The 23875-nt window shown below is 40.6% G+C and overlaps 2 protein-coding genes across 5 annotated transcripts in view; one reads left to right on the forward strand and one right to left on the reverse strand.

The window, feature by feature from the left end:
* The window catches only part of EXOC3 (exocyst complex component 3), a 28541-nt gene extending 26894 nt beyond the window's left edge, over positions 1-1647 (reverse strand). Inside the window, exon 1 of one of the 4 annotated variants that reach the window (XM_075416650.1) lies at positions 1576-1647. The gene's annotated coding sequence lies outside the window, so the exon portion shown is untranslated. Of the gene's footprint in view, positions 1-359; positions 608-659; positions 810-1401; positions 1459-1575 lie in introns of those variants that run through there. The other 3 variants (XM_075416644.1, XM_075416646.1, XM_075416645.1) reach the window with 3 other exon arrangements.
* Positions 1648-2530: 883 nt separating this feature from the next.
* Positions 2531-23875, forward strand: part of LOC104335546 (dynein axonemal heavy chain 5) — a 176738-nt gene continuing 155393 nt past the window's right edge. Inside the window, exons 1-14 of the mRNA XM_075416652.1 lie at positions 2531-2571; positions 2827-3013; positions 6956-7056; positions 8521-8709; positions 8807-8881; positions 11196-11279; positions 12687-12758; positions 15635-15736; positions 16651-16837; positions 18008-18173; positions 18280-18373; positions 19489-19587; positions 20969-21150; positions 23418-23537. Coding sequence (XP_075272767.1) covers positions 2851-3013; positions 6956-7056; positions 8521-8709; positions 8807-8881; positions 11196-11279; positions 12687-12758; positions 15635-15736; positions 16651-16837; positions 18008-18173; positions 18280-18373; positions 19489-19587; positions 20969-21150; positions 23418-23537 — 1634 coding nt within the window. The 5' untranslated portion in view covers positions 2531-2571; positions 2827-2850. The remainder of the gene's footprint in view (positions 2572-2826; positions 3014-6955; positions 7057-8520; positions 8710-8806; positions 8882-11195; positions 11280-12686; positions 12759-15634; positions 15737-16650; positions 16838-18007; positions 18174-18279; positions 18374-19488; positions 19588-20968; positions 21151-23417; positions 23538-23875) is intronic.

Here is a 23875-nt window from a genome sequence, read left to right on the forward strand (position 1 = left end):
GAAGAAAGTTAACTCCGTTGCTGCCAGACCCAGTACAGCACTATTGGAGTTAGTCATTTTAGAACTTCACAGGGTTAAAAAAGATTCCAAGCAAGGGTTGCCCAAAAACTAGTCTTTAAGACCCTAAGTCTTTATCTCAACTTCCTTCATCCGACATCTCAAGATCTTTATCTCTAGCATCTTCAAAAGTTACATGCATAAGTACGCTCTTATTCCAGAATTATTTCTACAGCGCAAACTCATGGCCTACTTTACCTCCTCAGCTGTGCAACCATACCCATCACTTCTCTGCTAATGGCCTGTTTAGCTCAATGCTTGATTTCCTACTCTACACTTCAAGGTGCAGGATCTATTCTTACCACTCACGCTTTTGAATGAATACTCCGGTTTTGTTTAGCCCAATCCATTTCCAAGCTGCCAGGACTCTATCTAGAATTTTTAAGAAAACTGTTATTTTAAAATATGAATTTACTACAGAAATGGTAACTGCAGTGGACGGCTTTATGCTGAATGACTGCCTTTATTAACAGCACTGAACACATTCAACACAGTTACAATAGCTTTAACCCACACAGCCACTACCCAGGCACGTTAACCTGACCTCACGAACGAAATTAGTAGTCAGTATATTGCAATCTCCTAACCGATTACGTACTCACTTGCTGAGGTAGACAGGTTGTTGCACAACCAGTAACCATCCCAAAGGAAGGGCAAACTTTCGAGAAACCGTGCCAACTTTACACAGAGGCTACCGCCAACACCTTCCAGTGTACGCACTGGAAGCAGCCAACGAAAGAAAGCCCCGAGCGGTCCCGGAGAGCTGCAGGCGCACCCTCACCCTCCGGAGCCGAGCAGCGAGCCAGCGGGGACGGGTCGGGGGGGCCACGCCGCGGCCCTCGGGGGAATGGCCCCTGCCCCCTCCAGAAACGAGCTTCGGGGCCAGCGGCGCGCAGCGACGTCCAGATGCGGGGCTCAACCCCGCAAAACGCAGCTCGGAGGAAGCTGCGGCAGCCCCCGCCCGGCAGCCCCCGCTCCGCCCGGCAGCCCGGCGCCTCCCGGCCGCGCTCCGCGACCGAGGTGGCTCAACTCGAATTAACCGCACCGACGCAGGTGCCCGTCCCTGTCGGCCAAAGGCCGGGGACCCGCCCCCGCGCACGCAGGCGAGGCCGCGCTCCTCGGCAGAGGCCCACCGACGCCCGCCGCGCCCGAGGGAGCCCTCAGCACCGCACTGGCCCCACCAGCCCGAGGGGCTCCCCGGATCAGATCGGCCCTGCCCGGCCCGTTCCGCCTTCGCTTCCCGCTGTGCCACACTCGGGTCGAGGCCGGCGCGGCGGCGCTCCCGGGCCGGGGCGCTGGCACCAGGCCAGCGACGGGGCAGCAGGACCCGCGGCCGCCACTTACCGGCTGCCGCCCGCCCCGCGGGAAGGGACTGACAGGCCGGCACTGCGCATGCGCCCGGCGCGGACAGCGGCGCACGACCCCGCGCGCAGGCGCAGAACGAGGCCGCCCCCCCCCCCCGCTCCCTCCGCTCGCCCCCGCCGCTCGGCGACGCGCATGTGGGCTGGGACGCTTCACCTGTTCGCGGGAGCGGGGTGCGCCTGCGCGGCACCGGGAGAGGGGCGTTCGCTCGCCGAAAAAGCCTGTGGGAGAGCGGTAGCGCATTGGGCTGGAGTAATGGCCGCGGGGCAGCGCTGCTTGCGCTCTCTGAAGAGCTTCGTCGCGGTGGCGAGGCGGCTGCGTACGCGTGCCCGCGTCTCCTCAGGGCGGGCGCGGGGCTGGAGCCTGCGCGCCCCCTCATCTTCCTCCCTCGTTTTCTTACAGTCTGGGCATCGAGGGCGCTGTCAGTGCTTGTGGGGCCTGACTCAAGGTCACTGAGATCGGTTAAAAAAATAAAACGCAGAAGTCCTTTGAGGTATTAAAGCTTTGCATTTGAATGGCCGCCCACTGCGGTGAAGGCTTGGGGGTTGGGTATCGCCTGGAGAAAGGAAGCGTGCGAAGTAAGGGTGCTGCGGGTGGGTGCGCTGCGTGGTGTGCGGTGCCCATTGGATCGGTGTGGAAGTGGCTTTGCCCGGTGGAGGGAACAGGAAAGTCCTCCCACAGCCCGGTGCCTCGGCCGTGGCTTTTCACACGTTGCCCAGAACCTGGGTGCTGCCGTGCCGAGAAGGGCCAAGTAGAGAAGAGCATGGCTGCCGCAGCAAGCTGCACCCTCCCCCAGCTCTGCACGCCAGAAATGCCGAGGCTTACGGAAGCTGCTTGCTTGGCATCTAGTTTATATGTAAGGGAAAGCTATGGTGCATTTAAAAAGACAAGTAGTTATGAAGTTAGCACAGGGTTGGTGGATACAAGAGGAAATGGAGACAGAGGAGGTGCCTCCTGGGGACTGGCTTGTTAGCTGGGTTTGTGTAGGGGTTGTCATAGCAGCTGCTAGCAACTCCAAGTGCCCAGGCAGACCGCAGGCTTAAAAACCCGCTTGAGATTAACCAAGTGCCTCAGCCGGAACTCTGCGCCCAGTGCTTTGCCGTGGGACCTCCAGCTGTTGTGTAAGAAGGAGCTTAACCTGACCCTCAATGCGTGAGTTCCCACCTGCAGCAGTCTCATGAGAGAGAAATCACAGTTATGCAACTAGGAACAGAGTTTTGTTAATGAGCTTTTATTATTTTGTAAACTGCTTAGATGTTCTCGTTTTAAATTAGCAACCAAAATTTTTTGTTTTGTTTTCCTTGCTAGTCTCTCGTATTGGTGCTATAACAGGGATAAAAATACTGAAGGTGTGATTAGCTGTTACGATGTTACATTGTCAGGTCATTTTCTATATTGTTGGTTTAGGTTGATTTTTGTGTGGTGTTGGAGATGGAGGAGACTGTGGGAGGTGAGACTGAGTTGGGGGGAAGAGTCGAGCCTCGTTCCTCTGCTGGTCACTCTGCACAGCAGGAATCAGAACAACTGAGAGCAGCGCAGCTTTCTCCGAAACCCGACACTGATCTCTGTCCACCTCTCATTTCTATAAAAAAAGGTAAGGGAGAAAATAATCGTAAGTACTTCATGTTGGCTTTCTATGGAAAAAAGTTCTAGGAACAAAATGAGAAACCAATTGTTAAATAGAGTGTTTAAGTTTATAACAGGTACTTAGACATACTGGGTGGGTACGTGCTGTTCTGAATGTGCCAGTGTAGTGACTGCAATGTGCAATTTTCAAATTCATAAATAAATATTTACATATAAATAAATCAATATATTTTATATATATATCTCTATGTATTTACAGGGTCATGCACAGTGCAACTCTGATCCCTTAGCAGATTTCCTAGTGATGAATCATAGCAATATGATTAGAACCATTTTTCTGGAATTAAAATGAATAGTACTCTGTAGTGTGGTATGCTCTGTAGTATGGCGTATAGTATGGTACCTCTTTTCAGGAATATATTAACTGTGATAATAGATTGAATAATTAGTTCAGTGGAGAGGGACTTTTCACAAGTAATTAGTTCAGTGGAGAGGGACTTTTTACAAGAATGTGTAGTGATAGCACAAGGAGGAACGGCTCTAAACTAAAAGAGGGCAGTTTTAGATTAGATATCAGGAAGAAATTCTTCACCATGAGGGTGGTGAAACACTGGAACAGGTTGCCCAGAGAAGCTGTGGATGTGCCCCCCCGGCAGTGTCCAAGGCCCGGTTGGATGGAGCTCTGAGCAACCTGGTCTAGTGGAAGGTGTCCCTGCTCATGGCAAGGGGGTTGGAACCAGATGATCTTTCAGGTCCCTTCCAACCCTTACCATTCTATGATTCAAAGACTATCGAACGTGACCTTTCAATGACATCAGCCAGCTGCCTCTGTGCTCCTGGGTGCATCCCATCAGGGCCCATGGGTTTACATATGCACCCAGGAGCACAGAGGCAGCTGGCTGATGTCATTGAAAGGTCACGTTCGATAGTCTTTGAACGTTCATGGGAACTGGGAGAGGTGCCTGAGGCCTGGAGAAAAGCTAATGTAACTTCTGTCTGCAAGAAGGGCAAGAAGGAGGACCCAGTGAACTACAGGCCAGTCAGCTTCACCTCAGTCCCTGGGAAGGTAATAGAGCAGCTAAACCTAGATACCATTTCCAGGCACATGAAGGACAAGAAGGTGATTGGGAGTAGTCAGCATGGATTCGCCAAGGGATGAAATGCTTGATCAACCTCATTGCCTTTTGCAATGAAATTGGCTTAGTAGGTGAGAGGAGTGCAGTGGATATTGTGTACCTTTGCTTCAGTAAGGCTTTTGACATTCTTTTGTTGAGAATTATTTGTTGTGCCCCTTGAGGTGAATTAAACATACATTTGTGCTGGAATATAGAAAAAAAAGGTTAATGAACAATGTATTGGGCAGTCGTATCGGATAGCCGGTTCTGTAAGAAGTCTGCAAAGATACTTCATGAGCCGATTCCTTGAATATGCTTACACCAGCACCAGACCTGTGAGTATCAGCATGAAGCACCTCAGCCCAGCGTTGGGTCCATCCCTCAGCACCAGCTCTGCTGCCCGAAGGTAGACCCTGAGCCTCACAATGCTGTGGCTGTGTCTTATCTTATCACCAAGGGAAACTACACTCCCTTATAGGGAGTTGTTTGGTCTCTGGCATTCCTGCTTCCAGCCAGCCAAACTCCTGCAGCTGGGCCTTCTTACTCTCTATGCCAGATGGTTCCTGGGTCACAAGTTACCACTGCTGAGTAGTTACAACTTGAATTTCCCCTTCACTCCTGGAAGATCCTCATAGAGAAGCTAATGAACTGTGGGCTGGATGAGTGGACAGTGAGATGGGTTGAAAACTAATTGAACAGACAAGCACAGAGGCTCATGATCAGTGGCACAAAGTCCAGTTGGAGACCAGTAGGTAGCGGTGTACCCCAGGGGTCAATACTGGCTTCAGTCCTGTTTAACATCTTTGTTAATGATCTGAGTGATGGGCAGAGTGTACCCTTAGCAAGGTTACTGGTGACATATAACTGGGAAGGATGGCCGATACACCAGATGGTTGTGCTGCCAGCCATAGGGACCCTGAGAGGCTGGAGAGTTGGGCTGACAGGAACCTCATGCAGTTCAACAAGAGGAAGCGCAAAGTCCTGCACCTGGGGAGCGACAGCTCCATGCACTGGTGCAAGGTGGAGGCTGACCAGCTGGAAAGCAACTTGACAGGAAAGGACCTGGTGGACACCAAAGTTGAACATGAGCCAGCAGTGGGCCCTTGTGACAAAGAAGGCTAATGATACCATAGGCTGGATGAGGAGGTGTGTTGCCAGCAGGTCAAAGGAGATGACCCATCCTCTCCACTCAGCACTGATGAGGCCACGCCTAGAGTGCCGTGTCCAGTTCTAGGCTTTCAAGTACAAGAGAGACATGTGCCTACTGGAGAGAGTCCAGTGAAGGGCTGCAAAGATGATGAATGCACTGGAGAAACTCTCTGATAAGGAAAGCCAGAGAGAGCTGGGTCTGTCCAGGCTGGAGAAGAGGAAGATTGGGGAGGATCTCATCAGCATGTGTAAATACCTGAAGGGAGGGTGTAAAGATGGAGCCAGGCTCTTTTCAGTGGTATCCAGTGACAAGACCAGAGGCAATGGGCGCAAACCGAAACACGGGAGGTTCTGTCTGAACATCAGAAAACGCTTTTTCGCTGTGAGGATGATCAAGCACTGGCACAGATTGCCAAGAGAGGTTGTGGAGTCTCCCACCTTGGAGATACTCATAATCCTTATGGACGTGGTCCTGGGCAACAGGGTCTAGACGGCCCTGCTTGAGCAGGGTGGGATTGGACCAGGTGACCTCCAGAGGTCCCATCCAACCTCAACCATTCTATCACTCTGTGAATAATACGTTATGTAATCAGGAGAGACTTCGTTGGAAAAGAGACGCAATCTATAAAGAAATTTATGAGGAAATCAGGAAATCAGTGCTATTAGAATAGTAATTTTGGTCACAATCTCAGAATTTATTTAGAGTAAACAGTAATTCCTGAAAGTTTAATGTGCTGCTTATTAGCACTACTGCATGCTCCACTGAGGATCCTATTTGCTGCCAAGAATGGGACCTAAATACCATCTTCTGAGAAATAAAATGATTGCTTTGTCTTGGACTAAAAGCAAGCTGTAGCAATTACAAATAGCATTGTTCAATGCTTTCAAATAATTATCTTTTTAAAGCTAACTAAAACAGTATTTCTGTTAGGGAAAGGTAAAGCAATATTTAGAAACGCTTTGTAAATAACAATTTAAAAGAGAAATTGTGGCTGGCTGAAGAGAAGTTATTGTACTTAGGAAAGCATAAATCTTATTTGTTACTTAAAAATATACAAATCTGAGTATCTAGGAAAAACAAAGGCATGCAATAAATTTTTTATTAAATAACTTGAAGGGCTTCAAAAGCTCCTAAGGAGGCTTAAACAATCAACAGAAGATACTCTAATGATATGTCCTGTTTTCATTGCAAATATTAGACATCTTTATTCTTCAAATATTCCACAGGCTCAGGTTGTCTTGCAGGTTTCTACAAGTAGCAGGTTTGCCAGAGATGCATGAGACTTAGTCAGAATTTAGATAAAGTAGTAATGGAAGAGGAATAACTGGGTGACAGTAGCAAATGTGAAAAGTGGCAGTATTTCAGAGTCTCTGTTTTTTCCAGAACTGATTTCTTCAAGCTAGTACCTTAAATTGCTTTTTCTTACCTCTACTGCTACCAGTAGGGATTCTTCATAATTGAACTTGAGATAAAAGTTACTATAAAACATCCTTTGCCCTTAACAGCTTCTAGCAGTTTCTGCTGAGGCACAGGTTTTCTTATGTTCCTCTCATGTCTCGTTTTGCCCAAAAGAGGTTAGCTAGCAGATACTGAGACACAACGTAGTGACATCATTGCAGGTCTTGTAAATGCATTTGTTGTGCATATATCTGAACAATTAGAATGTGTCACTTCTTTTAACTAGACACAGAAAGTAAGCATCATAGACGTGGAGGGAACCTGAAGACAAGGAGCACTGAGCTAGGATCTGCTGTCACAGGATCACCTTTGACTGCTCTTCTTCCGGCAAGTGCTTTCATGCTAAAATAGGTGGAGACTCAGCTTCCTTTTGCCTGTTAAATTTTCTTCTGTACAGATTATTCGTGAAGTCTTCATTGACAGAATTTGGCCTAATACTGGAGGGTGCTGAGTTCCTTTAATCTCTGTTAATTACAAGGAAAAAGAACAGTGAACCACCCAAAAGTTTATATAATGTTAGGCCATTTACTTTCTGTGCTCATAATGTGTGTCTGGGATTTTGATTTGCGTTTTTTTTTGACCATCCACTGGTTAATCCCCTTTTTTTGCCAAATTGAAAATTAATATTGGTTAAGAATACTTGCATAAAGTCATGCTGCATCAGAGAAGGCATATGCAAAACACGAGATCTAGCTGTTGGCATGCAAGCCAGAGATGATAAAAGACTGGCACAGGTGAGTTGGCACCTACATGGGAGAAGAATTAACTGTGAATCAGAAAAGATACAGCTTTTAGAGACATCAGAATGGTACTGACCAACAGCTATAAGTATTCAGGCATTCTTGGTGTCTCCTGGTCTCAAAGAGGTGCAGGTAGAGACAGGAGTGATGTAGAACATCCATTTGGGCTGGGATAAGACCAAATAGTGGGATGCAAAGGCGGACATTGGCCAGCTTTTTGTTTTTTTTAATCCAAAAGTAAATCAGGATTTGATCAATTACAATTTGTTTTCAGTGTACTGGGAAGACGATGTAATTTATCTTAGTTTCTCTCCAATAACGATTTGAGGTACTGGCATCCCCAGATACTCATGTCAGTGGGAGCTGTGTATAGAGGGGAAGCGCTCAGTGTGGTGACTTTTTTTTACCCCCAAATTTAGTTTTCTGTATAGATTCTAAAGATTATCTGTTGACTTAAAAATGTTAGTCACTATACCTATTTTCAGTCTTGTTCACGCTGTTACGAAGATTTTTAAAAAATCCTTTGTCTACATAAATTTCCTTCTTTGTCACTCTGCTACTACCCTTATATGGCCTATATATTAAACATGAATTGTGTATTTGTTCCAGTGCTGACTGATTTTATAGTGGATTTACTTGATTTGTTTCCAATGAGGTAATAACTTGATAGGCTATATTAAGATGCTGGCAGTATAGAGATAGATTCCAAATCTGGAATATGGACATGCAGAAGTTTGTAAGGTAGATTCACAAAGCTGACGTTTGAATTAGAGCCCTTATAATGCTAAATTTGTATTGTCACCTTAGCCTTGATCCACATCTGATTCTGAGGTCCTGGTCTGAAGTTTTCATTGTAACGGCTCTATACTGAGAATTAAGTCTGGCTTAACAAGTTAATTATTACTGATATTTTCCTCTGCATTCGTTAGATGTAATTTTTTATGTTCCTGCTTGAAGTAGTTTATGAAACCAGCTTAAAGTTCGATATAAAATACAGTCCTTATGTAAATGAGGAGAAAGAATCTCTCTAAAACAAACTTTTATTTTCTAGACAACTGATAAGAAATGTATAGTACTTTCCAGTGAAACTAGAAAAGAACTAGCCAAGCAAGCCAAAGTCACCAAAGAGGAGAGAAGAGCTCAGATAGATGGAAGATACGAGTATCTGGTATCAAGATTAGCAGATGGGATAGGCCTAAGTGATCAGCAAGTGGAGGAGGCCATTATTTCTGATGACAAGGTAAATATTAATTAAATTATTATTATTAAATATTTTTCCAAAATTTCCAGTCTTTTGGAACTACTGTACAATTAATTACTTGCAATTTTGTTTTTAGTTTCAACTTATAGAACAATTCTTCGCCCCTAGGGGACTTAAAAAATTGCTCTTCTTTTACCAAGATATATTGCAGGTATGTTTCTGTTATTCTGCAAAAGCAAAGTTGCATTTAAAAAAAAAAAATCACATGACGGTTGCAAAATTCGGAAAATCTTCACAGAGATTTTTTTGCTGTGCATGCTGATGTGGAAAGAACCTAGATCTCATTGTTTAGATACTGCCATCATGGCTTACTTGGAAACAGGAGAATGCCTTGTGGCATGCTTTGATACTTGTTCTTGTTTTCACAGAAGAAAACTTAAAAATGGCTGAGTAAAGTAATCATCCAGACTTCAAAAAAAGATAGAAATAATTGAGTCAAAGTGTTCACAGTATTCAGAATTTACAAAGACTAGATCAGCTAGCTTCAGTATTATAGGAATGGGGAACTGTCTGTAAGAACAGTCTTTGCTGTTTGGTTTGAACTGCACCAATTTTACTATGAACAAAGCACTGATTCAAGAGAGTGAAAAATGATGCAATTTCTTTCTAAATTAAGGTGGCTTCATGTTCAGGTCTGTCCTGTTTTGCAGAAAACAATGTCAAGCTTGGAAAACTATAACTAGAAATAAGGTAAATGTGCTCCCAAGGATGTATTTCTCCCCCTTTCAGTTTTGAGGAGAAGCCGCTTCATAAAAAGCAAAATCGTATGTTCAACTTCCACTCAGTGTGTGGTGTCAGAAGGTGCCAAGTGACCTTGAAATTGCCTAAGATGACTGCTGTGGGCTTCCTGAACTACAGAAGTCCTTCCTCAGTCCTTTGAGGTTATGCCATTGAGGAGCCGTGTTAGGGTGAGCTAACTCACCATGTGGTGGCATTTTAGGCTTGTTGGGGAGAAAAAAATTGATCGATAATGCTTGATTGTCAGTTAAGTGCAAGAATGAATTCCAGATTCATTACAACCTATAGAAGTTAAAAGAACTTTTGAGCATTACTGGAATTGCTTAGAGACCTTACAAAGCACAGAATCAGCTCAGCTGTCAAAACAGTTTAATCAGTTTTTTCTTTCACTGGGACTGTGCATGCATATTTCTGGGATGAACATGTTGTTCTCTGACTTAGACGAAACTAAAAATCTTCAAAGTGTTTTCCTTAACTTACGAGCCAGAAGTAAATGCCCAGCTTGGGTTAAGTGAAATGTTTCATTTGTGCATTTACTTTTCTTTTATTTTGGTCTTTTTAAACTTTACAATATGAATTTATGAAAATTTTGTTGCAAAAGTAGCATAGCATAAAAATAAATGTTTCTGATGGAAAGTGTGAATGCCATTTGTAGCATCTTCCATCCTATTCTGATAAGTCAAGAGATCTCATTAAATTGACTGTTCTGCCAACAGTTTGATTTCAAACATATTGGAGGATGAGAGATTACTCAGGGGCAGTATCGTACATGCTCGCCCTGTTCTTATCCATTTTTGGTGACAGAATACTGGCCTGGGCAGACCATTGGCCTGACCTGGTAGGCATGTTCTCTCCAAGATTTCTCAAAGATCCTTCCTTCAGTGCTGCTCACCTCTCTTTTTCACCAGCTTGGGTGCATGATGTTCACTTAAGACTGTGCATAGGGGTTAGAAGATGCTGATTTGGGGTGGTAGTCAGGAGCCACCACTGTGTATCATATATCACACATTTAGTCTAGCAGGAGCTGAACATTTGACTCTTTAGGAAGAGACCTCTCCTCAAACTTGAAAGAGGAATATACCTGCAGGCTTCTTCCATATTATTTTGTGGTACATTCTTCCAAGTTTCAACAGAGTATTTTCCAAAGTGCACGACAGAGAATTAAAGGGAAGGAGATCTTTGTTAGGCTTAAACTGTTTTGTTGCTTCAAAGAGCGGAGTTTGTAGATACATCTCAGTGGCAGCAAGGCTTCTCAGAGAGAAAGTTTTTCAGAGTGATGTATGGTTAAAGACTTGGACAGAAAACTAGATTTCTTTGCATTGTGGGCAGAATCCAGCTGACAGTGTTCCTTGTGATTCCCACTCACGATTACGTTATGGCTTTGCAGACCAGGCACATGACTCTCTGTGCGAGACACCCAGTTTGTTTTCATGGAGGAAGCTGCTGTAGGAAACACTTCAGATTTAATTTCATTATATTTCTGAGATTTTCCCCCATTCCTCTTTAAGTGTTTTCTGAAAGAACAGGGCTATGAAACTGTTTACTGGGGATTGTGAGATACATGTAAAGATTTTTCTCCAGATAAAGCCAACCTCACGATTTCTATCTGGGAATTACTGATTCAGAATGAGTTTAGTTATGATCCATATATTCAAATAGAATGAGATCTTTGTATGATATTAGCTTTTATTTTATTAACCTCTTATTTGTAATTTAATTGCTAGCAGAAGTCGAATGCGTCATTGAGGTCAGATGGGTCAACGAACAGCTTGCTTCAGAAGAAGTTATTTATTACCATGGGTTCTACTGAGGTATTGTTGAGAAATTCATTAGGTGACATTTGAAAAGTAAAATACTGAAAATATATAAAATTGAGCAATGTTAAACAGCTTTTTGTAATTCTTGGGTAGATATTGAACTCCATGTGCTTATAATGCAAGATCTCCCAACATTTCTTGAGCTGAAGCTGGAATTCGCTAGTAAAGAAGTAGTGATTAGTGGATTTGACTATCTGAGAGGAGAGCAGAGCAAATAATCCCTTGTTAAAAAATCGCAGATCCTAACATTTTTGTTAATGACTGCATGTTTAAGTATTTTCCAGTGCTTGTGCACTTCCAGTATAAAAGTGCAGTTCTTCAGTGGCTTTTTATTTCCTTTAATATAATAATACTGTGTAGTACTCCAAAAATACCTTTAATAATTCCTTTATTCCATTCCAGTTCTTGTAACAACCTCCTCACTGTAATGTCTAAGCATTATTCAACAGTGTATTCAGCATAGTCATTAAGAATTCTGATTAATTTTCTTTCTTTCTTTCCATCTCTTCTGGGGGGGAATTGGGTGTACCATATACCATTTTCTTTGAATAGGGTATGGTGATGTCTGCTTCTTTTTTCTCCAGGAAGCTATGTTAGAGAAGCCATAGCTGAAGAATTCTTTCTTGCTTTCAAAGAAGTTGAGGTTCATTCCTTTGCCAATTAGACCAATTGGAATGGCTTTTCAAATTTATTATAGTTTAATTATTATTAGATTTAATAGATTAAACATAAACATTGCTGCAGTACTGATTTGAAACTTTTACATTACCTCAATCCATTGAAAAGATGCAAATAACACATTAACGTATTTGGATCATCAGTTTTTAGTAATTTTTAAGTTCCCTTTTAAAAAATGAAATAAAGGTCATTCTAAGATGATCCATTCTGCTCTAGGTATCTATGAAAGGTACTTTAAATGTTTGAAAGCTGAGGATATCTTGATTTTTTTTTTTTCAGTGAATTAATGTTGGCAGATTCAGAAAGGGATTAGAAAATCACATGGATAGGTCCATAAATAGGTACTAAAATGACTAGACAGGAATATGCCATCTAAAAGGTCTCATGTAACAGTTGCAGGTGGTCAGGGAGTACAAGAGGAACGGAGCCCAGGAAGCAACCTAGCTCACAAGCACTCCCTGAACTGCATTTTCTTGGTAGAGATGCGATACTGGCCTGGTTTGTCCAGAAGGGCATTTTTGATGTTACTACATCAGATGGAGAAAAAGCAGTGTTTGATTTGAGAGGGACAGATTTTGAAATATCCTTCAAACAGTTCACTACTTTTTTGATTAATTAATTTTTTACAGTTTTGTTTTGACCACATTTTTAAGTTGTGAAGCAAATTACTTTTACAGTACATGTGTATTCTTTTTAACTGTATTCATTTTGTCCTTTTTACAGAACTTTACAGGAACTTGCGCATTTTTCCTAAGGACATCAGATAAAGTTGTAACTGCATCAAATGTTTCCCAGGTCAGACCAAAATCACGCAGTGTTTGCAGTACATTTAATATTTTCTTAGACCTTTATTCACGCAGCTGGAGTCAGAAAAAGAAGTGGGGAGTGCTTTCATGAAAATGGCTAGCTCGTGTTTAACAGAAGTTCTTTTTCATCTGAATGATTATTTATGATAAAGTAATGTTCTAATGATTTGGAAATTAGCAACTGCAATATTATTAAAACCAAGATTTTAATTAATAAAAATTCATTATTAATCGCTTATTAAAATATAAATTTTAATGGCAAGAGGGAATAAAGACCTAAACCAGGAGATTTTCTTTTAAGTAATGAGCCTAAATTATGGAAATGCTGCACTTAAATTACTGTATCTTTTAAACTTATAAAATAAACATCATACTTGAAACTAATTAAAGTAAGTTTTTCCTGTCCCTGATAGCTTTAGTAGTGTATAAGAAAAGTACTGTAACAGCCTTTTCTGACTTTCAGAGATACTCACGTTCTTGGGAAATATTTGCAATAGAAGAGCATCCATATACTAACACCTAAGAGCAGACATTAAAGAAAAAAGTAATAATCCTGAAATAATATTCTCAAAAATATTGATGCACTCATTCTTACGCTGTACAGATTTTCTTCTTATTTGTCACTGATAGGTTGATATGTTCCATTTGAGCAGGCCAAAGCTGCAGTAAGTTTGTTCCTCAGCTACAGTCATGGAAATCAGTACTTCAGTTTCTGTCAGTGACTTGATTTATAACAGTATTTTTACAAATACCGCATCCAGGGGTGCAAAAGTAATTTCTAGGCTTCCTCTTGTCATGCCCTGTCACTCCTGCTGCTCTGTTTCAGTTGGTTCCCTGTCAGAATGGTGGTCCAACCCCTTCAGTTAGTTGCCTTGGTGCCTTCTCTCTGCGGTTCTCTTGTGATCACCTTCTTTTGGCAGGGCTGTCATGTAGCAGTCATCAAACTTCATTCCTTATGTGAGGCAATATTTTTAGATACTATGGAAGGCAACATACACCCTAGTTTTCAGTCAGCCAGTCTTCACACTGATGAGACTTGGCGCTCAGGCTCAGACTGGTTTGGTAAATTTTGGTTTATCCTGGAGAGCTATGTAGGAACAGTTAGAAGGAGAATCTGAGAAACCCCTAGAAATACATGGATGTGTCCCTTGTTTCTGAAGAGGAATAGCTGAATCTTCAGCATCCTGTGGAAAGAAATGGATCAGCTGCTATGTCGACCTTGTCCTAGAGGTTCAGAAGTCTTGAAAGACTTAATTTTCCCAGTCTCCCCCTACCTGCAACAAACCCTGTCATATGGGAGAAACTCATTGTTAAAAGCATCTGAAGTGGAAATACAGGGGTCAGTTCATTGCTTCAATACCCTTCTGTCCTTCTGCCATTTTGTTAGCACACCCTTTTGCAGAAGGAAGTAGTTTAGGAGCATTTCCTTGTTAACAACCTTGTGAGCATTGCCTCCCAGGGAACATGTTCAGACATGCAAAGAAATCTGATTGTCCTCGTAAGCACTTCTTCAAGCAGAATGATGCCTTGATTGTCATCCTTAATTCCTCCACGTTTTGAGAAAGAGCTTTCTACCCTTTTGTACTCCAGTGGGATTATAATACTGTAATATTGTTAGAACATAGTATTCTGCCCATGCATAACAACTATTTGTCTTAAATGCTCTTTTCTGCCTGAAAATGGGGAACTAGCAAGAAAAACATTAGTGAAATCAATAATCAAGATAGCCAAGAATGTCAAACCCTCTACAAAAATTAGTTTGTAGTTGCTGTTCCTAAAACACTCTGGAACTGCTGTCTTTGCACAGGCGAAAGTTGGGAGTAGAAGCTTCCAGGGCAGAACTCAGTACGCTTTCCCCTGTATCAGTGAAGCATTCATTATGATGAAGGCAAAATCAGTGTATGTTTGTGCAGTTCAGAAGTTCTGAATAATACTCCCTCTCTGCTAACAGGAGACATACCCAGAGCCGAAATGGCTGGTCAGTACGGGTCATACAAAGCACATGGCCCGTGTTCAGGATGTGTACATTTGTAAGCAAAATGCCTGTAGCAGAAAAGCCAACCAATCCATAAGCGGATAGTGTTGGGAAAAGACCCAGTCCCTCACTTCTTCCAATTTATGCTTTATGTTCTGCAGTAAAATTCCACTCACTAGTACTGTCTCTCCCTGTCCCCAGCTTCAGCAATTCACTACTACTTGCTTCACATTAACCAGAAAAGACTAGACTAGACTATTTCAGTTGGACAGGAGCTACAATGATCATGTGGTCCAACTGCCTGACCACTTCAGGGCTGACCAAGCTAAAATGTGTTGTTAAGGGCATTGTCCAAATGCCTCTTAAACACTGACAGGCCTGGGGCATCGACCGCCTCTCTAGAAAGCCGATGCCAGTGTCTGACCACCCTCTCGGCGAAGAAATGCTTCCTAAGCATACGTTTGTTAACAATGAACTGGAGAGAACTGTGCAACTGAGAGAGTCATTTCTTGCTTGATATATTTGTTGTCATTTTTTAGGTGTTTATGATAGGTCGAAGCTATTTCTCTAAACAAGAAATATAGACATATAATTGGCTTAATTTAAATTAATGCATTGATGTTAAATAGTTAATTTTAATTGGTTGCTGGAGTGTTCGTACAATATGGGACTGATTCTTCTGGTGACTCAAATGTAAGGGCAAGTCTTGGGATTTCCAGTTGAATTTTAGTCTATGTCCAATCCAAATTCAGCAGCAGGGGGCAATATCCTCACAGAACCTATGAAGTTATGAACTGTAGATATGTCTATCACATGTCTGAATTTCACTTGAATAGTACAATGTTGCGGAAGTTTACATGCACTCTGCTAATTTTTGTTTCTTCCTGAAGGAGGTGAATTTTGGCATATTTGATTGTACTAATGGAAATATCCTTCAGGGCCTGGAATTTTTCCTGTCCCAAATCATGATACCAGCACTTAAATCCCAACAGGTAACCAAATAGCTAGTCTTTTTTTTTCAAGAACATGTGGAATTAAGGCAAGTGGCTGCAGTCCTGTTTGTGCATCAGATGAACATAAAACAGAAGATACAAAAAGATACAAGTCTAATATAAGCCTTTATGGGAGTTATGCAATTTGCATATAAATGTTGAAATTTGTATAGTTGTTTATTTTCAAGCAATAGCACCAGCTGTAATGCTCATGACAAAGGAGAGCGTAGCATAGCAGCCATACTAAGGTAAAATTGTGATGACTTAATCAAAAATAGATTAAGCCTGGTTTCAAAGAAGTGTCAAGTCCTTCTGGCAGCACAAGGGATCAGTCCATGATTTTATTCTGGAGTGTGGACAGCAAGCACTATATCGCAGCCAGAGTATCCAGCTTCTTTGAGTTGTCCTTGTGCTATGTCACTCAAAAAGCATCGCAGTTAGTTCTGTTGCCTCTAGAAGTACACGTTCAGAGGTAGGGAATGTAATGAAGCTCAGTGTCTGTTGAGAATGATGGTGTCATATGCTGTTGCCATATCCTACCATTTTCTCCAACCCAAGAGCAGGAAAGAAGATTAGAATCTGTTTTCTCTGTTCAGAGAGAGCCAAATCAGACTGAAAAAAAGACAATTCAGTGTAAAGACAGTGAGAGCATGGAGACATTTTTATTTCTTGAGAGCCTCTTGCTTGTTTGTCTCTTCTCGTCTAACAGAATAATTAAATCAATGCACACTGTAAAGTATTTATGTTGTAGTACAGATAAGTGTATTTTAAAGGGCATACTGATAAATCCTTATGTACTCCCATAACTAAGAAATACGTTTCTAATGAAAATAAGATATCTTTGTGTTCAAAAAACGAAAGCAAGTGTGACCCTCTTATTACTTTTTCTTTTGCATAAATCATAAAATAATCAGAACTGGGGAGCTGTGAAGGAAGGCTTGAAGAACAGCCAGATACAAGATTTTCTGTATTCAGTGGATAAATTTGTGGGTACTTTGTCATCATCAAGACGGAATATAGAAGACAAAATTCAGCTCACAAAAGTGGATATTGATATTTTTGTCAGCAACTTGCAGAACCCATCTGACTACATAACTGCAGGTGAGTAATTTGTATGGCAAAGCAAACAATGATGCTGTTTATAAAATAAATGTTATGTCATTAGTAAAAATTTGCTTTGAAGAATGAATTCATCTTCCCTGAGCTGTATACGTTTTTCTGCTTACTCTTGCCAGATTTCTGACAGTGTAATCATAAAATCATCAATAATTTGCCCTTCCTTTATTTCATAGATCTTAAAGGATTAGGTAGGTCCTTGACATAGCATGTATGCAGTGGCCTGTGTTCCTCCTAGTTTGCTGGCCAAGTAGTTTCTGAGTGAAGCCATCTACTAGCTCTTCACTTTCTTTGATGCTGGTGAAATCCTATCCAATATGAAGTCTGGCTTGGAGGGCTGTGGGTCAAATCAAGATGTATTTATAAAAATTTATATGTATATACGTATATGTATATGTACAAAAAGAGTAGATATGCCTCTCTGAACAATAACTTTCCACCATTTCTTATCACCACATGGATTTTCAGAGTGAAACAGTGCCAAACTAGTCAATACTTATGCAATCCCTCTCAATCCTACATAAGCCTATGGCAGGACAGCTTCCACAGGAGAACTAGTGACTCTAAGATGAGGCAATAATTTTATATAGCTGGACGAGTTCTGAGATCCATTCAGCAGTACAAGCTCCACCAGTCCTAAATATAGTGCATCAAGTGAACTGGACTCTTTCAGCTGCTAGGGCAATCTAAAAGCTGTGCTGACATAAATTATAGGGTTTTTTTGTGACTTAATAATGATGTCTGTTACATGATGCTTTTAATGTAGAGTAGGCAGCAGTGGCAGAAAGAGACAAATGTGAAGTAAGCCTTTACTTATGAAAGAAAAATACACATGTAATAGTTAATGCATTTCTTGGACCTCTGGAACATGATTCTCTCGAAACCTGTATTTTTTTCCTTATGAACTCCCTGTATTTTTAACTGTTTCTGTTGTAAAGGATATGCAGTAGTAACAGAGGAGGTGGATACAAGTTGCATGTGTGTGCATCTTGTTGTTACAGTCTTAATCTTCTCTGGTTGTTGGTCAGTGATTTGAATATACTCAGCTTACATAGAGTCTCAACTTATGTTTGACAAAGACGTTTCACTTCTGTAGTTTAAAATCTGTGTTTATTTCTTGGTATTTATGAGACTGTGCTGTTTATGATTTTGAAGGCAGTAACATAGAGGTCATTGAGAAGCTGGAAGAAGTGGTGAAGATTTGGGTCAAACAGATCAGACAAGTTTTAGCAGAGAGTGAACAAATGAGAAGAGAAGCTGATGACAGTGGTCCTTCTGCAGAGCTGGAACACTGGAAGACAAGAATGTCATCATTTAACAGGTTAAATCCCTGCACTATTTCTCACAGAGTTGAAAAAAAACCTATTTAAAAATAAATGTAAACTTTCATTCCAAAGAGAGTATTAAATGTGTTTCTTTCTTCAAAGCCTTTTAGATGAGATCAAGAGTTCAAGAGTAAAGAAAATTATAAGTATTCTTCAGACAGCGAGATCAAAGACGTTAAAGCAGTGGAAAGAGCTGGTAATTACTATGTTTTAATAAAAGTTTTAAATTAGTACAGTACTGTATTTGTAATACAGAACTGAAAACAAAGCTAAAAATAATTTTTAGTGTTTATGCTGGTTTTGTACTGTGGTTTATTATCTGTTTGTTGAAACATGTAACACCGATGATTCTGAAGTTAAGTTGAAGTTGAAAAGGAGTCAATGCTTCTTTAATGTGTCTTTGATTAACATGGTGGGCAGAATGGTTGTGCAAAAGTAAAGCAATGCAGCAATACAACATTTTGCTTTTAGAATTATTGACAGATGGCTTCTTGTAGTGTAACTGCTACTTCAGATAAGTGGATATCTGTAATGTAAACTTATCAGTCAAATTTGTAGGCAAGGCAGAAAATAAGCTGTAGACCATGTACAGCCAGTCAGACCACCCCAAAACACCAGAATGTAGATCTTCTAGCAGTTAAGAAAGTATTCTACTGTTTTGAAAATAGACCAGGAAAACAGTGCCACCTTACGGAGTTTTTGATTTTGTGCTGAACGTAATTGCAGACTTTTATGGTAAATGGAATTTGGATGAGAGTGTCTATACTGAGCCAGTACAGGCCAAGGATGATGAACTAGATTTCTTTCTTCATACAGAATTGCCTTCTAAGTACTGGATAGTTCCACCTGTCACAAACAGAAGGATATACAGGCATTAGGTGTGAACTCATTTTCCCTACCAAGTGTTTATTAAAAAATCATGGGAAACGTCCTGGTACATCTCAGGGATCTTGTCTAAGTTCTGTAGAATGAGTACCGTGCTAAAACCATTCTAAAATGTAAATTGGATTATCGAAACCACACTATTGTACTTCCATGAGGAAAGAAAAACTTTGGGGATCTAAGTAAGGAGTTCCTCTAAATCACATCCAAAAAGTTGCTGATCGCCAAGTAGCTCTTACCAATTTTTGCATGTAAAAGCAGTTATTTCTTATATAAAGAAGAAATGGCTTATTTGAGAGAACTGTGAGAAAATGATTGCAAGATAGAATCAATAGTCTTGTGGTAGCATGCATTGGAAAAGAGCAAGAACCTGTTCAGTAAATTTTAACAGTATTAATTCTTTTTCTTTTTTTTTTTTTCTCCCTTCAGGATAGTAACATAACGATTGCTGCCAATGAAGCTAAAGACAACGTGAGATATTTATATACATTGGATAGATTTTTCGGTCCTCTTGCCCAAGCTTCACCTGTAAGTAGTAGTCTGAAGGCACTTAATGTGAAATTCAGAAAAGAAAGGAAAGGCTTTTGATGCTGAAAGGAAAATATTTCTCCTTTCGGTACTTAACAACTATGCTTAATGATTAGTAGACAACTTAACTTGTTTAGCATTAATAAATTGAGTTTACAGATTTTGAATAAGCCAGAGATAATACTACTTTTTGTGTAGGAGGGAGTTGTCATTCCAGAAAACAACTGAAGAGCATAAGAAAAATAAGCAAAATGTGATGTTTTTCCAAACCTGATATCAAGCTGAATTGTCTTTGTGATGCTGGGCCTTACATATGGTACCTCTTCCTGTCTCCATGCTTCAGTTAGCCATTACTTGTGATTGTTTTAGTGCAAATATTGTAATATGATCTTAAGCCTTCAGTTGAGTTGACATTTGGGCAGCTTCCACTTCTTTTATAGGTTAAAGCTGTTTCTCTTGCAGGTAGCACGTTTTTACTGTCATCCTGGTTCAAATGATAAACCATATTTTCATAACCATGTGGGTGTCAGATTTCATTTTTTAAGTGAGAGCAGCATGAATTTTGAAGATACAGCCACCAAGCAAAACCGTCTAAGCTTATATGGTTCAGAAGATTTACATGTAATCCAGCTGCTTACAAATTTTCTAAATATCATTTTCAAAGCTTGAGCTCTGTTTGAATCCATTGTGCTATTTTACACTGCTTTTCTTCTGCACATATTCACCGTTCTGCCATATTGAACTTCACTTTTAGATAACCTACTTTTTTAATTCTTTTCTAGACCAGTCACTGTCTCTTGTTCTGGGTTCTCAGTATATCTGGCTTGCATGTATTTCTGTGGAATCTTTCTGTGGGACAGAAAACTCTATAGTTCGGTATCCTCAGTAAGAGAGAGATTGTTCTCACCTTGCCTTCCCCTTCCAGATTTCTCTTCTGTACAGATCTAGGCAAAATGAACAAAGGTCAACTTTCTTCTTCTTGTCCTTCCTACAGCAGACCAGCTCTTTTGTGGCAGTGTGAGACTTCTTTTCCTCGGGTAGCGTATTCCTTTGCAAAGCAAACTACGGTACCTTCATATAGTGGAGGTCATGGCCAAAAAGTGTACAGCCTCTGTTTTTCCTCTGGAAAATCTTGCTCTGGAAGAAGACCTATTCATTTATTCATTACCAATTCCCCATTTTTACTCCTGGTCATAGTGTGTTAGGTCCCCACGAATGAATTGAATGGTCCAGTTTATAATGAGATGTCTACAATAACAATGTGTTACAATCAAAAAGATGTTTACCCACTGACAAACGTATTCCCAGAGCTGTCACATTTTCCATTGTGTTAGTTTTTAGGAAATTTGAATTGCTGACTTCCCATTTTTTCCTGTTGTAGGTAACAATGATGGAACATGTACCCAGTTTAATGAATGCTATCTGTATGATCTACTGTACTTCACCATACTACAACACATCAGAGCGCATGACGTCTCTTCTTCTTAAAATCACTAATCAAATGATTAACACTTGCAAGACGTATCTGTGTGAAGGTGTTTCAAAAATCTGGGATCTGGACAGGTGAATAGTTTTTTAGTTTCATCTTCTTTTGTTAACACTAGAAGTAAAATTGTAGAATAGTCATGAAGATTATTAAAAGGTAAATTTAAGTAGCCACTGATTCCCATGTTAATTTTAAGCCTGTGACTACTAATGTTGTGTAGAATTGAGTACTTTGCAGAACCAAATTTACTATGTGTTGTGAAGAAAACTATTATTGAAAAACATGTAATGTATATCAGTATACAACACTCAATATTTTGTGCTTATGGCTTTTTTTTAGACCAGAACACTGTTGAGCAATTAGAACTTAGAGCTAAGGTTCTTCATAAAGAAGCTCTGAGGACAGACTAGCAAAGTTCCATCTAAGATTTATACTTGGCTGTTAGTGGACAGAAAAGTCAGTTTGAGGAAGGGGGCAACATATACCAGGAGTAGAATCACAGTTCAATTGTACTCTAATTGGAGCGAGGTATGTGGGTGATAGCATGGGACTCAGACTTGTATTTTCTGAGTCTTCTGTGGAGAATGCTGTATGAGCAAACAGTAAGGCACCTTAAATTTAAAAAGCTAGATTTACTGTAGATTTGCTAGTTAGACTTGCCTAAGACTAGTTTTGTTCTTTCTATTGTTCTTGTTACAGCTGTTAGTATAGCAAGAGTCTCTGGTTTTCAGCAGATGTTTAGGCACTATACAGAAAATGAACAAAAAGTTTGCCTTAGCTCGAAGGAGCTTGCAATCTAAAACGTAAGAAGAGCTTGCAATCTGAAACATAAGAAGTGAATAGTGAGATGGAGGGAGGGAAGAGGGCTGGAGAAAAACCAGCAATCATGCAGTATTGGTCAGCTGGAATGATAGTGTTGGTCAGCAAACCTTGTGATGCCTTGGGTGCACTGCCAGGAGAACTAAAGGAGACATTTCAAGGAAGGGACGAGTGAGCTGCTCTATGGCTACTTGCAAGGAGCTGCTCCCAAGTGCTACGTACAGCATAGGTGGAAGCACAGAAGTGTTTCTATGAAACTTAACAAGTGGATGGTGAATACTGGTGTCACTGGCAGAACAAGGGTATCTGAAGAATGAGAAGTTAAGTGGAGACAGCCACGGAAGAAGTGGAGATAGCCACGGAAGAACGCATACTATAAGAACAAGTCAACTATTTTCATGCAGAAGAGAAGGGAGAAACCACAGGGAGGGGTTAAGATGAGGATGACATCTAAAGTTATCAGCTAGAAAAGTAATGATTGAAATAGTCTCTTGAAAGAGTATAAGTGGAGCAAGAGTATGGTTACTGAGGTGAGAAGGAAAGGGTATTACAAGCTTCATCAAGACATAAACAGTCAGAATGTCTGGGCTTAAATTCCAGCCAAGTCAAAGGTGACGCTGAGGTGACAGGCTAGGAGGCATAGAAGTAAATCTAACAAATAATTTGGATTCCTCCTGTATTTTGGTGTGGGTAAAGGGAAGTTTTCAGAAATTACCTGTAATCAATTAAGTACTGGCCATGTTTATTCAAAAGAATTAGTATAAATAAAAGTAGAATACATTTTTTGTTTATTCTAGCTGTTTATTTTTGAGACATTCTTCTCATTTACTTTTTTGCTGCTGCTGTCCCTGCAAAAGTTTCTGTCCCAGTTAGTGGTTTCAATCTGTAAAGTTTAACTATCATTTTAATTCCCAATGATCTTTTTGAAGATGAAAGACAAAACCAAGGTGGAGCATCAGTTTTGGGTAAACGGCTTATGGCTAATTTCCATGCCTCATCTATGTATCTCATGTACAGTAGTACCTCAGGGCTAATGAACAACTGTGTGTAAGATGTAACTATCTGTGGCCTTACGAATCAAGATCTTCCTGGTGTATCTTTTTAAAGAAGACTTTCCTCATGCTTAATGTAGTCTGGAAAAATACCTCTCCCGTCTTGTCTGCTTAGAAAAAACAAAGAAACAAATGAAGGAAAATCCGTCAGCAATACCCAGTTTACAGAAAATGAGAAATGGCCAAACTGCAGGCATTCAGTAGCCAGGATTTACCTGGTGTAAGTCTTTCCTGGACTGTGCTGTGAAAGTTTTGGTTTGATGAGAATAAAACCTAAACTAAGAATATCCAAACTAGATAACAAATTTAAACCAAAAACTTTTAATGTAATCCTAATATTTTGAATGTTTTTCAGGTAACATGTCATTTTGTGTTCTTATTTTGCAAAGTTGCACATCTGAATGAAATGTTCTGTTTTTATTTATACTCTTTTGGAGACCTGCTTAGGGTGATTTCTGTGCTTTCTTCCTCAGGCAAGAATTGCTAAAGAGGGTACAACAATGCATTTCCCTCAAAGAACAGTACCAAACATCCTTTCAGAGAATTAGGGAGGAGCTAAAGGAAAATCCAAGTGACAGGCAATTTGATTTCAGGTAAATAATTGACTCTAATATTGAATCATATTCATTTATACAGTTTATAAATGAGCTTAGATGACATCTGCTGGCTAGCAGAAAAGCTAAATACTGAAATTAAAATGTAGTATTTATTATAATCAGACCATGATCTTGCAGTGGTTGGTTTGGTTTTTTTTGATTCGGCAATAAGCCAGTGATAGGTTTTTGCCAGTCACTTGTTGATTTAACAGATGTCCAAGAGGACTTTAGGGGAATTTTTGCATGTATTAATTGAATACATATGTTTATGTGTTGTCTGAAATTCCAACAAATTTGAGTCATGAATATAAGTGAAGAGACTCCAGGGGAATTTA

The sequence above is a fragment of the Opisthocomus hoazin genome, chromosome 3, assembly GCF_030867145.1.
Source record: "Opisthocomus hoazin isolate bOpiHoa1 chromosome 3, bOpiHoa1.hap1, whole genome shotgun sequence".
Classification (NCBI taxonomy): Eukaryota; Metazoa; Chordata; class Aves; order Opisthocomiformes; family Opisthocomidae; genus Opisthocomus; species Opisthocomus hoazin.